The sequence below is a fragment of the Vulpes vulpes genome, unplaced genomic scaffold, assembly GCF_048418805.1.
Source record: "Vulpes vulpes isolate BD-2025 unplaced genomic scaffold, VulVul3 u000000660, whole genome shotgun sequence".
NCBI classification, from domain to species: Eukaryota; Metazoa; Chordata; class Mammalia; order Carnivora; family Canidae; genus Vulpes; species Vulpes vulpes.
The window spans coordinates 59,783-74,731 of NW_027325789.1; the positions used below are offsets into that span (position 1 = coordinate 59,783).

General features: G+C 40.9%; 1 protein-coding gene and 1 pseudogene across 1 annotated transcript in view; one reads left to right on the top strand and one right to left on the bottom strand.

The window, feature by feature from the left end:
• Window positions 1-14,949, top strand: part of UBR7 (ubiquitin protein ligase E3 component n-recognin 7) — an 18,831-nt gene extending 3,882 nt beyond the window's left edge. The window contains exons 4-11 of the mRNA XM_025982533.2: window positions 616-711; window positions 2,843-2,896; window positions 3,114-3,219; window positions 5,274-5,482; window positions 5,662-5,811; window positions 6,731-6,893; window positions 8,002-8,063; window positions 12,697-14,949. Of these exons, the coding sequence (XP_025838318.1) occupies window positions 616-711; window positions 2,843-2,896; window positions 3,114-3,219; window positions 5,274-5,482; window positions 5,662-5,811; window positions 6,731-6,893; window positions 8,002-8,063; window positions 12,697-12,789 (933 nt within the window). The 3' untranslated portion in view covers window positions 12,790-14,949. The remainder of the gene's footprint in view (window positions 1-615; window positions 712-2,842; window positions 2,897-3,113; window positions 3,220-5,273; window positions 5,483-5,661; window positions 5,812-6,730; window positions 6,894-8,001; window positions 8,064-12,696) is intronic.
• On the bottom strand, window positions 12,143-12,507 carry LOC112907330 (mitochondrial import inner membrane translocase subunit TIM16 pseudogene; annotated as a pseudogene).

The window sequence follows — 14,949 nt, forward strand, 5'->3', positions numbered from 1 at the left end:
AGGGATTTTATATTGTTTGGTCATAATTGCTATTTCCCTCCTTTGAAAGTTATTTTTGGACAATTTCCTTGCCTGCTTTTTACTTTCTAGTAATGTGGGAGCTTTGGCTATCAAAGCTGGGCATTAAGAAGTATTTAAAAATTCTAGGTCAATGTTAGTATATATAGGCCGATCATTAATAATTATAATTAATTTTTTATAATTAATTTTTAGGAGCATTTCATTATTGATATATTTGGTTTCCCTCAATTACTACAAAGAAGGTACAAAAAATTAATTGTATTTATTCTCTGTATCCTGGAAAAAGTATCCTTTTAATAGGAGTGAATTCTTTTTCTTTGAAAGTTCTTTAACTTTGAAAGTTAAAGACCAACTTTTGGGGAGGAAGATATTTAGTGCAGAAATTTATTGAATGCATTAACTTCATGCAACATGACATTTACAACATTTATGATATTATATTCATATTACTTATATCTTACTGTATTATACTGATAATATAAGTAATATGTCATATATACAATATTTATATGATATGATAATTTATACTTTCATGATACTTGAAATTATAGTTAAAATTAGACCACATTATATATTGAAATTAATTTCTTTCAGGACAAAGCAAAGATAAATTCTGGCAATAAGTACAATGACAATTTTTTTGGATTATATTGCATTTGTAAGAGACCTTATCCTGATCCTGATGATGAGGTAAGAGACTGGGAGGTTAATTGGAGGTTAATACCTTCAGTTTGCACTCCTCGGCCTGTTGTCCAGTCTGGATCTCTGTAGCTGTTCAGAGGGGATTTGGGGGATTGTGAAAGGATTCTAGGTTTATCCTTTCTTGGGAGTCTGGGCTGGCGCTGTAACTGGTACAGATCTCAACTATTCTTCTCACTCTACAGCATGAGAATGAAATACTAGACAGGACTTTTTCAAGGCCAGCACTTTCTTCCTTCTTCTTTCTTGTCGCCTGCCTGCTCCACTCCCCCAAACACTGTCCAAGAAATGACCTTCAACTTCTTGCTTCCCTGAAAGAATAGAAATGTGGTGTACAGACTGGATCCTCTTAAAAATTTCAATATATACAAAATTAAAAAATTTTTTAAGTTAAAAAGAAAATATACACAGAATTTTATAAAAAGTTTTTCTTCTTCCTCACTCCACCTTCTTATTTCCCCGGTATAACCACTGTTAACACTTTTTTGGGGTATATGTTTTTACCCTATTTCTGTGCACACATAAGTGGATGTGTGTTTCAATTTGTAATTTTAACAAAAGCGAAAATTCGGTATATTCAGTTCTACAACTTGCTTTTCTCACTTATGTATATCATAGACATCTGTCCATGCAAAACAGCACAAATCCACCTTATTCTGATTGCAACCAGTATTCTTAATGCGACACGCTGTAAGTTAGTTACCTAAATGTCCTGTATCAGACTGGTGGTGTCTCATTTCTGTATTGTAAAGAAAGCTGTAGTGAACCTCCTTATACAGTAATATGACTGAGTATATTTCTGCCGGTATTTATGGATACCTAGACGTAAAACTGGTAAAACATAGGATATTTATATTTCAAATTGCAGTCATGTCTGTCAGAAGAGTTCAGTCACCAACAGTAGGTAATAGTGTATCTTTCCCCACATTCTTCGTCAGCCCTACATATCGCAATCTTTTAAAATTTTGCCATCTTGATAGGTGAAGAGCAGTTATCTTTTAAAATTTTTCTCTCCCTGATCATAAGTGAGGTTATGGATCTTTCATGAGCTTATTGAACATTTGTAATTACCTATCTGAAATGTCCTTTCACATTCTTGGCCCATATTCTGACTGGCTTGGATTTTGTTTGTGTATTTACAGTTTTGAAGGAGTGTTTTTATGCTTAGAGAAATTAACCTTCTGCCTTCTTCTTGCTTTCTAGTTGTCTTGGAACTGTAATTACTGAACCAAATTATATAGAGGAACAAGTTGAAGATACGCATTTGAGGAGTTATAATAGGGACAAGACAGAACAATATTGGGATATTAATCAGTAGATGCGAAAGCCTGGGAATGAAAGGAAAACCAACCCAAAAACAGTCTATGCCCTTTGGAATATCATATTCCTAGCAGAATTTAATTACTTAATGATTTAACTAATTCAAGTGAGGGAAATTGCTGTCCATGTTATCAAAAGACTGTTAATAATATTCACTTTTCGGTTTCAGTGAAATGAAGGAGTTGAAGAATATAGGGTTGCCACATTCTACATTGGTCAGTTCACCTTACCTTTCTGGGTCTTGGTTTACATATAAAATAAGAAGACATTACTTAAACAGTTTTTTTTTTTTTTTTTTTTTTTTTTACTTAAACAGTTTTGTAAGAGTTAGACGCCAAGTAACCGAAGTGAATGAGCTTTGATGGTTGTTTCCATAATTTTTTTTAAGATTTTATTTATTTATTCGTGAGAGATACAAAGAGAGAGGCAGAGAAAGACAGAGGGAGAAGCAGGCTCCCTGCAGGGAGCCCAAGGTGGGACTCAATCCCAGGACCCCAGGATCACGACCTGAGCCAAAGGCAGACACTCAACCACTGAGCCACCCAGGTGTCCCATGACGGTTGCTTACAAAGTGCTCATCCCAATGTAACCCTTCTGCGACACCAGTTCCTGTAAAGTGAGCTTTTTTGGCCTTGTGACCCGCTCTTTCTCCCTGTCTTCTTGACTGTTGGCATGTGGATAGCAGTTTCACAGAATCAGTAGACAATTATTTAATATCTAGTTGTACTTTTGGGCAGATTTACTTGCATCCCAGAGTTCATTGTATGTACTCATTAACATACAAACTGCTTTTCCGTGGTAGATTCCGGATGAGATGATCCAGTGTGTAGTCTGTGAAGACTGGTTTCATGGAAGGGTAAGGAAAGCTTTTACTTTTTAAGGCTATTGTCTTCATAGAAAGAGAAAAGTTCTTTTCTTTATGAATTGTGCTATATTTTACATTATAATTACTCTTCTAAAAATAAACTATGAAGATATGATCAGTGTTCTATTGCAATATTTGTTTATTAATTAATGAGCATTTTAGACACTTGGAGACCACAAGAAAAATACTCAGTTTTTTGTATTCACAGCATCTTGGTGCCACTCCTCCCGAGAGTGGGGATTTCCAGGAGATGGTGTGCCAGGCTTGTATGAAGCGCTGCTCCTTTTTGTGGGCTTATGCTGCACAATTGGCAGGTAGGTGTCTCTATGGCATTGGTGTGCCACAGACTTGTGCTTGCGAAATTTCTACATTCAGTCCAGAATTTTTAGCCATTGTTTTTTTTTTAATTTAAATTCAGTTAATTTACATATAGTGTCTTATTCATGTCAGAGGGTAGTGATTCATCAGTCTTATATAACACCCAGTGCTCATCACATCATGTGCCCTCCTTAATGCCCATCACCCAGTTACCCCATCCTCCCCTCCAACAACCCTCGGTTTGTTTCCTATGATTGAGAGTCTTTTATGGGGCCTAAGTGGCTCAGTTGGTTAAGCAACTTCCTTTGGCTCAAGTTATGATGTCAGAGTCCTGGGATCGAGCCCCATGTCAGGCTCTCCACTCAGCAGGAAGTCTGCTTCTCCCACTCCTTCTGTGCTCTGGTTCTCAAATAAATAAAATTAAAAAAAAAAAAAGTCTTTTAGCAACTTTTTTTTTTTTTTTTAAGATTGATTGATTGATTTGAGAGAGCACGAGCAGTGGGAGGGCAGAGAGAGAAGCAGACTCCGACACAGGGCTTTGTCCCAGGACACTGAGATCACAATGTGAGCCTAAGGCAGATTCCCAGGCGCCCCTTAGCAACTGTTTTTAATAGGACTCTGAGGTATAGAAAAAGTGTAAGATGCGTGCCTTCTCCACAAAATGCTTCTAGATTGCTTGGGAAACTACCAAGAACAAATTTGTACTTAAGTAGCGTGATAACAGAGGCTGGAGGAGACCAGAATTAGGGAAAAAGGGAGGAGGCAGTTTTTGAATGGGACTTTGAAAAATAAATAGAACCAAAAGAAATGGTTCTTAAATGTAAGACATGTTATTGGTTGGGAAGGGTGGAGTAAAGTTTGTTATGTAGTGTTTTATTATACACTAAGGAATTGGCCCCAAACAACTAACCAATCAGCAATGAATGATCTTGAGGCAGTAAATAATTTAATTCAAATGCGTTACTTAATTTATTTTTAGAGTGGCAGTTACTCATAGTGTCTGCCTCTCTGCCCTCATGTCTTGCCCTTCTCACCTTTAAGGGAACATTTACCATATGAACTACAAACAGCATAGCCATGCCTAAAATCTCACCCTACTCTTTGGTTGGGTCTCAAAAGTCTTAAATTCATTGCACCTTCTTTCTGTTCATACTCTTTTCCATTACATCTCTCACTTTCCACTAGACCTGTATCTATTTCTTACTCATTGGGTTTTTTTTTTGATGGATCCTCCCCATCTCCCATTTCTTCGTTTACTTCCCTATCAACAGATGACCTAGTGTTCTGTTGAATTGAAATGCCAATTGGAATGAGCTCCCTTATCATTCTTCTTCTCTTTTTTAAAGATTTATTTATTTGTTTATTAGAGAGAGAGGGAAGGAGGGAGAGAGAGAGACAGAATGTGCCAGTGTGGGGAGGGACAGAGGGAGAGAATCTCAAGCAGACTCCCCTGCTGTGCACAGAGCCTGACTAGGGTACCTCAGGACCCTGAGATCATGACCTAAACCGAAACCAAGAGTCAGAAGCTTAACCGACTGAGCCACCCAGGTGCCTCTCTTGTCTTTTTGACAGTATTTCTGCCTCAAAATCCATCCATTTTTATTTCTTGCTCTCATAGAGAAAAGCTGGTTGTTTTTCAAAGCTACCCTACCACCTGTGTTTGCAGTTAAACTTCTCCCTGCTTCTTGCTTCTTGAGATACCCCACCTCCTTTTACCATCTGCAGTGGTTTTTTTATCTTTCCTTTACATATAAACTGCTTAAGTATTAATTGGCATTTTGATTTTTTTTTTAAGATTTATTTATTCATGAAAGACAGGGAGAGAGGCAGAGACATAGGCAGAGGGAGAAGCAGGCTCCTCAGAGGAAGCCCAATATGGGACTCCATCCTGGGACCCCGGGATCACAACACCTGAGCCAAAGAAAGACGCTCAACTACTGAGCCACCCAGGCGCCCCATATTCTGAAATATTTTTTAATCAGACTAAGTGATTTCACTGTTTAATAAATAGGTCTGTGGATATGTATGTTTCTTTTCATTGAACCCACAGTAACCAAAGTATCTGCAGAGGATGATGGGTTGGTGCTGAATGTTGATGGAATAGGTGATCAGGAAGTCCTCAAACCTGAAAATGGAGATCATCAAGATAGTACCCTCAAAGAGGATGTTCCAGAACATGGAAAGGATGCTGTCAAGGAAGTTAAAGCAGAACAGACTAGTGAACCCTGTACCAGCTCTAGTTCTGAATCTGATCTCCAGGTAACCAATGAAATAAGAGCCACAAAAGAAATAAAGCTTTAAGCAAAATTAATTCTGTAAGCTCTGTAGCTTTGGATTTCAACTGTACCCTTTGTCTCAAGAAATTCCTCTCTACAACCTAAGCTATGAAAACTGTTAAACTGTAAAAAAACATACTTCAAAACTTAATTTTATTTCAGACAGCATTTAAGAATCAACATCTCAACATGGAATCACAGTCTAGCTGCAAACTTCAGGAGCTTAATGCTAAGCAGTTTATAAAGAAAGACACTGCCACCTATTGGCCCGTGAACTGGCGTAGCAAGTTATGTACCTGCAAAGACTGCATGGTGAGTACCTCATCAGGGTCAATGTCACTGTGTTTATTATGGACCGATGCCTCAAATAAGGCCATCTGAAAAATATATTTATGAAAGTGATGCTAGGACTATTGAGAACAATGAGATATTTTATTATTTTGTTTATTTATTTATTTATTTTTTAAGATTTATTTATTTATGTTAGATCTAGAGAGAGAGAGGCAGAGACACAGGAGGAGGGAGAAGCAGGCTCCATGCCGGGAGCCTGACGTGGGACTTGATCCCAGGACTCCAGGATCGTGCCCTGGGCCAAAGGCAGGCGCTAAACTGCTGAGCCATCCAGGGATCCTGAGATATTTTATATTAAGCAAATTTATGGAATGCTACTGGCAGTCGCTTGTGGAAGTAATTAAGATTCATACAGTACTGCTTTTTATTTACTTATCTTCATTTTAGTGGAAAATAGAAATTATCATTTTTATATCATAGAATTTACTTGGAAATAAAAATTGGGGGAAACCTGGGTGGCTCAGTGGTTGAGCATCTGCCTTTGGCCCAGGACGTGATCCCGGGATCGAGTCCTACACCAGGCTTCTTGTAGGGAGCCTGCTTCTCCCTCTGCCTGTGTCTCTGACTCTCTCTCTCTCTCTGTGTCCCTCATGAATAGATAAATAAAATAAAATTTAAAAAAGAAATAAAAATTGGCTGAAAGTTACAGTAAGTCAGTGGTTTTTAAGTAAAGATCTCTTAGACTATACAACACCTACTGGGAAGTTGAGATTTCTAGAAGAGATTTGGGCAAAAAGAAATCACTCCAATTCTGTACTAAGGTTCAGGTTTTCTGGAAGTTAATCTAAAAGCATTAAATGACTTTTTAGTGATTCTCATGAAGTTGACCTCCCAAGAATAACATACAGTTCTAATGGGAAACTGGTTTTATTTTTTGAAGAAAATGTATGGCGAGCTAGATGTCCTGTTCCTGACAGATGAACATGACACAGTTCTGGCTTATGAAAACAAGGGCAAGGTCGACCAAGCAGCTGACAGGAGAGACCCTTTAATGGACACCCTTAACAGCATGGACAGAGTCCAGCAAGTGGAACTTATTTGTGGTAAATGCTGTTTGAACCAAAATTCATGAAGTACATAAAGTTTCCTTCACTCTTAAAATATGTATAAGGAGGACCACTAATACCTGTCATTTTTGTTTAATACAAAATTTAAAATCGGAAATGCAGAGTAGGCCTCAATTACACTTGCCTAATTGTAGTGTTGCTGGGTATTTAGCTGTTGTCAGCACGGAGTCTGAGTTCTGTACTAGGATCATTATTACATGCTTGAGAGACCTTAACATATGCTGTTTTGATTCATAGTAGATGTACGAGTAAAGAATAATAAGAAAATCAGTGTCTTTTCCATCCATTGAAATAGTTTTCACTGAACATTACAGGTCCTCTTTTCTGACAGTCCCTCAGGCTGCTCCAGGGAACCGCCAGAGGGGAAAGTATCCCTAAACCCTTCATTGCAGGCGTTTACATATTTCCCCCAGCATACCCGACAGATTTTAGTAATTTCCATCCCAGACAGATTTTAGTAATTTCCACCCCAGCCGGTCTCTCCTTGGATGCCAACACCTCTGTGGCATTGATCATTTCTGTCTTTTATTTTTAACAATTTAATTTCCTTTGCCTGTATTAGACTAAAAGCTTTTCAAGGATAGAGGCTGCATCTGAAAGATTTTGTAGCCCTCAGGGTGCCTCATACATAATAGAAACTATTAAGTGAGTGAATGAGTTTTAAACTTAGTATTTGACAAGTTCAGGATTCTTTCAACTATTAGAATTCCAGAGAGATAGGGGAGCCTGCTTCTCCCTCTCCCTCTGCCTGCCGCTCCCCCTGCTTGTGCTGTGTGTCAAATAAATACAATCTTTAAAAAAAAAAAAAAATTTTCTTAGCTAATCTTTTTGGACCTGAGGATTTTTTTTTCCCTAAGAAGTAGAGTTCTAGATATCAAAGTGAAAGAACTTGGGAGAAATTAGGAGCAAGTTTCTATGCATGTTTCACTTAGAAAAAAATTCAAGGTATTAACAATACTCAAATGTTAGTGGGAAAGTACTTTGTTTTTGTTTGTTTGTTTGTTTGTTTTGTTTTTTAGTACTTTGTTTCTAAAAGCAAATGACTTGCCTAAAGTCTACTCCCTTTTTTGTTGTTTTTATTTAGAATACAATGACTTGAAGACTGAACTCAAAGACTATCTCAAGAGATTTGCTGATGAAGGCACGGTATGTTAAGTTAAAGGACTTTAATCATATCCCTATATGTTTTAAATAAACTTTATTTTCTTGGATGAAGAAATGACGGTGCATCTTAAACTGGATGCTCGGGAGGTGAATGCAGGCAGAGCTAAAGAAATCAATGAGAGGTGGTGAAGGAATGGCCTGGCCACGCTGAAAGACCAGAGGGAAAGAGGGGTGAAGGGGCCACACGGGTCTGGAGAGAGTACATGTAGCTGAAGAGAAGGCCATCAGCCATCCTGACTCGGCCTATCCTAACCTTCAGGCAGAGATCCTTGGATGAAGAAGGAAAAATGACCAGGCAGGGAAAAATTAATGACAGACCCCTTTTTTGGATTATAGAGTCTATAGTTGAGAATAAAAGAATTTCAAAACTGGGACTAAAACATTTTTCTTGCTAGTAAGAGGATCTATACACTTTTAAGGGTGACACTGATTCTAAAATGTGTATATATTTTTTTTTAATTTTTTTTTATGATAGTCACAGAGAGAGAGAGAGAGGCAGAGACATAGGCGGAGGGAGAAGCAGGCTCCATGCACCGGGAGCCTGATATGGGATTCGATCCTGGGTCTCCAGGATCGTGCCCTGGGCCAAAGGCAGGCGCCAAACCGCTGCGCCACCCAGGGATCCCTAAAATGTGTATATTTAAAATAGTGTTTCAGAGGTGCCTTGGTGACTCGGTTGGGTGTCTGCTTTCAGCTCAGGTCATGATCCCCCAGGGTCCTGGATCAAGCCCTGCATCCAGCTCCCTACTCAGTGAGGAGTCTCCTCCCTCTCCCTGCTCATGCACTCTCTTGCTCAAATAAACAAAATCTTTAAAAATTAAATTAAATAGTTTCCCTGATGAGTTACAGATACCTCCTGGCTCTTTACTATTCATACACTGGTGACAAAAAATTTTCTTGCTCTTTTGTTTTTTTTTAGATTTTATTTATTTATTCATGAGAGACACAGATACATAGGCAGAGGAAGAAACAGGCTACCTGAGGAGGTGGGGGGACCCGAAGTGGGATTTGATCCGAGCACCCCAGGATCACAACCTGGGCCAAAGGCAGATGCTCAACCACTTAGCCACCCAGGCATCCCAACAAAAAGTTTTTCTGAAATACTTTTCTATCTTCCAAAGGCAGATATTAAACAAAATTTAACTTTACTTTTCTTGGCCTAAAAGTATCTTCATAGTTGGTTTGTTCTCTGTGTTTAGACACAACTTAAGTCAGGCATGGGCCTAACAGCTGCTGAGGAAGTGTGCTGACACTTGCTGTCTTGGAAGGAGACTTGGCCAGCTCGCTTGAGGCCACTTTCTCCTTGCTCATAAATGTGGCAAGAACTTGGAGCTGCCTGGATGTCACAGCCCTGCCTTTCTGCAAAATGAGTTGTAAAGTCAGAAGTTTCCTAGTTGGTGTTCTCATGTTTTAGGGAATGCTCTTCACGGTCCCTATGAACATCCTCCTGCCTCTCAGCAGTTCTTAAACTACAGTTATTGCTGTTCCTCTGGTTAATGTAGACTCATGTTTCTCTTTTGCTAGAACTGAGAACATTCATGGGGCTCCTGGATGGCCTAGTCAGTTAAACATTTGACTCTTGATCTCAGATCAGGTCCTAATATCTGGGTTGTGAGTTCAGGCCCCATATTTTTTTTTTTTTTTGCAAGTTGAATATTTATTTAAAAATAAATCTCAAAAATATCTATTTACAGTACAGTAAGAGGGGCATGTGCAAACAACAGAAAGGGGGAAAGTCTATCCCGCCGTGGAAGGTCCACACTTCGATGCGCTGGAGCAAAGTGCATGAACACCACGGGCCGCACTGAGCTGTGCTGGCAACAGGATGCCATTCAGTGAATACTGGACACAGTCCACCCTTGAGACTTAGACAGGTGGAAGTCAGTGTTGGGGGCGGGGGGGGATCCTTTAAAAAAAAAAAAAAGAACTAAGAATGTTCATAGGTGTAACTATTTTAACCTTGGCACTATTTTTTTATATTGTAGTTGACATACAATGTTACATTTGTTTCAGATGTTTATTAACCTCTGCACTATTAATAGAAATTTGAGGTCTTTCACATGTGGCAAAATATTTTTTTTTATTGTTTGTTCCATGACATTACTAACTAGATCTTTACAAAAACAAATAAGAGCTTTCAAATACAATCAAGTTAATCTGCTTTGGTTGTATTTGTCCACATAAGATAAAAAGTTCTGGATGTTCTCAGATGATGGACTCCCTTTTATGTTTGTGTTTGACTATAAAAGAACACTTAGAAACTACACAATTTCTTTTTTTTTTTTTTTTTTTTTATTTACTTATTCATGAAAGACACAGAGAGAGGGAGAGACAGAGACATAGAGAGAGAAGCAGGCTCCATGCAGGGAGCCCGATGTGGGACTCGATCCCAGGACTCCAGGATCACGCCCTGGGCCAAAGGCAGGCATTCAACCGCTGAGCCACCTAGGCATCCCAAAAACTACACAATTTCTGAGACAAACCAAGAAAATGATTTATCATCGAACCCCAGTATTTATTCTTTAACATTTCTACTGTGCATGTTGGCTATGACCATTTGAGAGTCTAGAAGCTAAAAATTGCACCCTCTAATTTGCATGCTCCCCTCTCCCAATATCCTTGTAGGTAAAATTGTTTTTTGTTTTTTTTTTTAATGCCTTTCAGTGTTTAGTGTTGGTGATGCAGCATAGGGATAGATCCTTTGAGTTGAAATTTCCACATATACTGTATATTAGCATTTTTGTAAGTGAATTCCCAAGCCATTTAGCAAATGTATTAGAGCTTTGAGCTTCCGTGTCTCGAGTGGATTAGCCACCTAGATCTTGAATCAGGGGTTCTGATTCCTCACTAGTTGACCAGCTGTCTCACTCTTGGTGCTTGCAAAACTGGTGTATCAGTTACTAGTCTGTGTCGTTCTTCCATTTAGAGGATTAATAAGTATCCTGTCATCCCAAGGAAGTTATCCAAGTAGGCATGGCTGTTTGTGTACTTTAGCCACACTTACCTTTGGGGAGTGAGAAGGAGAGTTTCAGTTAATACACAAGTATTTATCTACTTTCTTACCTTTTCCTCCTCTCTCCCTCTTGCTCACCTGTATTCCCTGGGCTTTCTTTTCCTCCTTTTCTTTCCCTCCCTCTACCTGCCCCACCTTCATTCCTTCATAACAGTAAGAATGTGTTACCTTTGTACTTAAAAAGTAAATGAACAACCTGTCTCTTTTGATGGACTTCAAGCAACAGGTAGGTCCCATCAGCTGGCTAGACACTCTTGTGAGCAGAGACTCCTTCCAGGGTGTCCCACTTCTTCATCCATATTACCTCACTTACTTTATTTTCTCATTTCTAGTATCTTATTTTGCTAATATCATAAACACCTTTGTATGATGTCCTAATAATTCTTTTTCCAAGGAAGTGGAAGATAAATTTCTCTTTGCATAAAATGGATATTCCATTTCCTAAGAGTAACACTTCTTTATTTTTGGCCAGTTACTCTTTTTATGTAGCAAACATTTCTAATTTTGGACTCACTAAGAGGGCGACATTTTTGGTTCCTTTTTTCCAGTAAAGGAGAAAACACAAATCTCAAAGCAAAACAGACTTTGTTTTCTGTGGGCACTCACACGGAGCTGAAGGATCTTCCCAAGAGACAGCTGTGGTCGCGAGAGAGGGCGCTGGTCTTGAGAGACCTTCTGGGTGCTCGGTTATATGCTGACTTTGCCACTTTCTCTTCAGCCAAAGGACTTACTATGGGCCAGGCCATGTTTTACAGGCATTAAATCTGATCTGATCTCTCAACAATCCTGTTAGTCAGATGGGTGCTGCTTTTACCTCATTTCATGTGAGGGGGCCAGAGTAGGTGATGGCACCCGTGCTCAGCCCTGCTCTGCTCTTCCTCTTTACTGTCTGACTCTGACCAGGCCTGCGTCTGTGCACCTGGAGAGGCTTTCTATAAGACAGAGACAGTATAATCACAGATTAAAATAATTTTTCATGTGTGGAAAGGACATTTATTTACCAAACTGTAAATCAGAAGGGGTAGGCAGGGTATATAATAGGAGGAGCTGAGTGGTCACGTGTTAGGCATCTGTTCCTTCTCTCTGTCCTCCTGGGCCTGGATCCTGAGCTCCTCAGCTCAGGCCACCTTGCACCACAGGTAGGAGCCACCCACAGATACATCATTCGCTTTGAATAGGTGTTCATAGTTCTTCTGGATCTCCATGGGGCTCAGCTTGGAGACATGGGGACTCTGCTGGGCCTCCTGGAGGCTGAGGCTGGACAGGTTGGAGGTAGCCACAGATTGGTGTCAAGCCCATCCTGGCTGCAAACTCCTGCCACAGGGCTCCATGCAAAGGCCGCGCCTACCACTGCACCCCCATCACGATGATCTGGGCCAGGTGTTTGGCCCTGGTGGCTGCTCCACCTCGGCATCACAGGCTCCAGCCTTCTGGCCCCACGGCCCCAGCTCAAGGGTGGCCGGTGTGTCCAAGGTCAAGGGAGAGATCACATTAAAATAATTCATATCAGCAGTATTGTTCACCTTGTCTGTGACTATTATGACCAGTTATTGCCAACCTGTAATGCGTGCCCCTTTCCTAATCTGTGCTTCCCATCAACAGGTTGTTAAGAGAGAGGACATCCAGCAGTTCTTTGAAGAATTTCAGTCGAAAAAGAGAAGAAGAGTGGATGGGATGCAATACTATTGTAGCTAGAGTGGGGGTCGGCGCCTTCTCAGTGCGGCCAACTCGAAGGCCACTTACTGTGCCAGGAATAAAAGAGGCGTATCTCACACCTGGTCCTGTTCCAGCCTCTCCCTAAAGAGGTCTCCCCTCCGACCTTGAGCTTCCTTTTATCCCCAGTTCCAGTTAGCCACACGGTGTATGCCGATCTGACAACCAGCACCCTGACTCCGCCAAACGCGGCTCATTCCTCAGACTGCAGGCCCGCCACCCGACTACCAAATAACCTCCAGGTTATTTGCTTAGAAGTTTGAAGAAGTTTGATTGGGTTTTGAGAAAGTAAACTAGTTTCTTTTTTAACGACTGGTTCTTTAACTCCTGACGTGTCCGCCCTGCCACAGAGCTGTTGTCTCTGGGACCTGCTGTGCGGGGCAGGCTGGGCGCCCTTCCGGTCCGCAGAACCCTGCCCGGTCCCTCAGCCTCTGATCGCGGTGCCTTGGGTTGGAGCCTCCTCGGGCCTGGTCTGCCTCCTCCCACACCCCTGCTCTCTCAAGTGTGGTCACAGTGGGAGGCATCTCGAAACTTGCTTCTCCTGGGCCCAGCCTCCAGGAGAGCCCAGGCTGAGGGTTTTCTGGGCTGGTTGCCTGTCGCAGGCAGGGAGGTTGGCCCATGGCAGGATCGAGGAAACCAACCTTTGTTACAATTTTTACTAATAAATTCAAAGTGAAATTTTCCTTCACAGTTCTCCTGGCACTAGAACATTAGGATTTCAGTACTGTAGTGCTCGCAGGGCTTCCTGGAGAAAATTCGCCCGTGTGCTAGTCCCTCATCTGCTGCTTAGAAAACAGACCGGGTACTACCCTGTGAAATCTTGGTGGTTTACGAAGTCCTCTGGATTTCTTTCTATTATCAGGGATATTCATAAGCGTATAGTAAAAACGGACCTATTTTGATATTGTTCTGTTATGAAAATGTTATTAGAACCCCAGTAAATTATTATTTTTCCCTTTAAATCTGTGTTGAAGAAAAAAGATCCTGGTTTAGCTTACTTGTAGCGAGCAGGGTGGTGAGTGCCCTGTTCCGGAAGAGGCAGACTGTGTAAGAGATTCCAAACTAAGTCCCAGCTGCACAAATGATGAGCTTTATGTAAATAAATGTTCGTGTCCACAGCTGGTTCTCTAATGACCATGAAATCTGCTTTTGAAGAAACTTGTGGAATGTTGTATAAAACCCCATGTTTGAGGGGAAGTCTCCTTTCAGTTGGTAGGAAATCTCTCTATGGCCCTCAGTCTATGTGGACAACAGCTTTGCTAAACACAGCCCTCAGTTGCCCTCCATGTGGAGCAACACGGTCTCTTGTGACAATAGATGACACGCCTTCAGGTATGTGGCCCTAAGTACTGGAGGCTTTGAGGCCACAAAGTGTACATTAATTTTCCTTCATGTGTCCAGTTGCAAATACCAATCCCTGGATGAGATGAATTTGGCCTAGAGAACCTCAAAGAAAATGGTCCAACCCCCAGTTTTCTGCATCAAGCCTCCTAATTCCAGATCCCCTTGAAGAGTGATGTGTAAAGCTGGAAGGTCTTGTGGCCACAGGAGATGCTGGTGTGCCCTGAGCTGGCCGTGTAGACCCACGAAGTTGCCAAGCTCAGGGCATCTGGGAGATCATGAACAGTCAGCCCCAGCTTGGGAACTCCTTTCCAAGCCTGAGCAATTCCGCAGGCCCTCTGCAGGGTTGCGCCAGCACACAGCCATGGCTTGCAACTTACCGTCTTCACAGACATTTGCTCTAACTGCCACGAAGTTCCTGGCACCTGTGACAGGTCGGGGCCAAGTCTCAGAGGCCACGCGTTACTGCACAGCCCAACGTACGCATCACCCAGTGCAGAAGGGCTCTTTTAGAAAGGTACTGATCCTTCTTTTACATTAACCAGAAAACCTCTTTTTTTTTTCTTACCTATGTTCACAACTAGTTTTCTTATTGATCGTAACGGACGGTCTCTTCTTGTAGAGACTGATTCTGGCCAACATGTGGCAGTTGAGATAAATGCATGTTTTATGCAAAACAAGAATACGATAGTTGCTTTTAAGGAATTCTGGCATTGTATGTGCATTTTTGTAGAATTGTTACTGGACTTACATACTTTAATCAGGTTTCTGTAAAATTTAAATAAAGCCAGTTCAACAAAA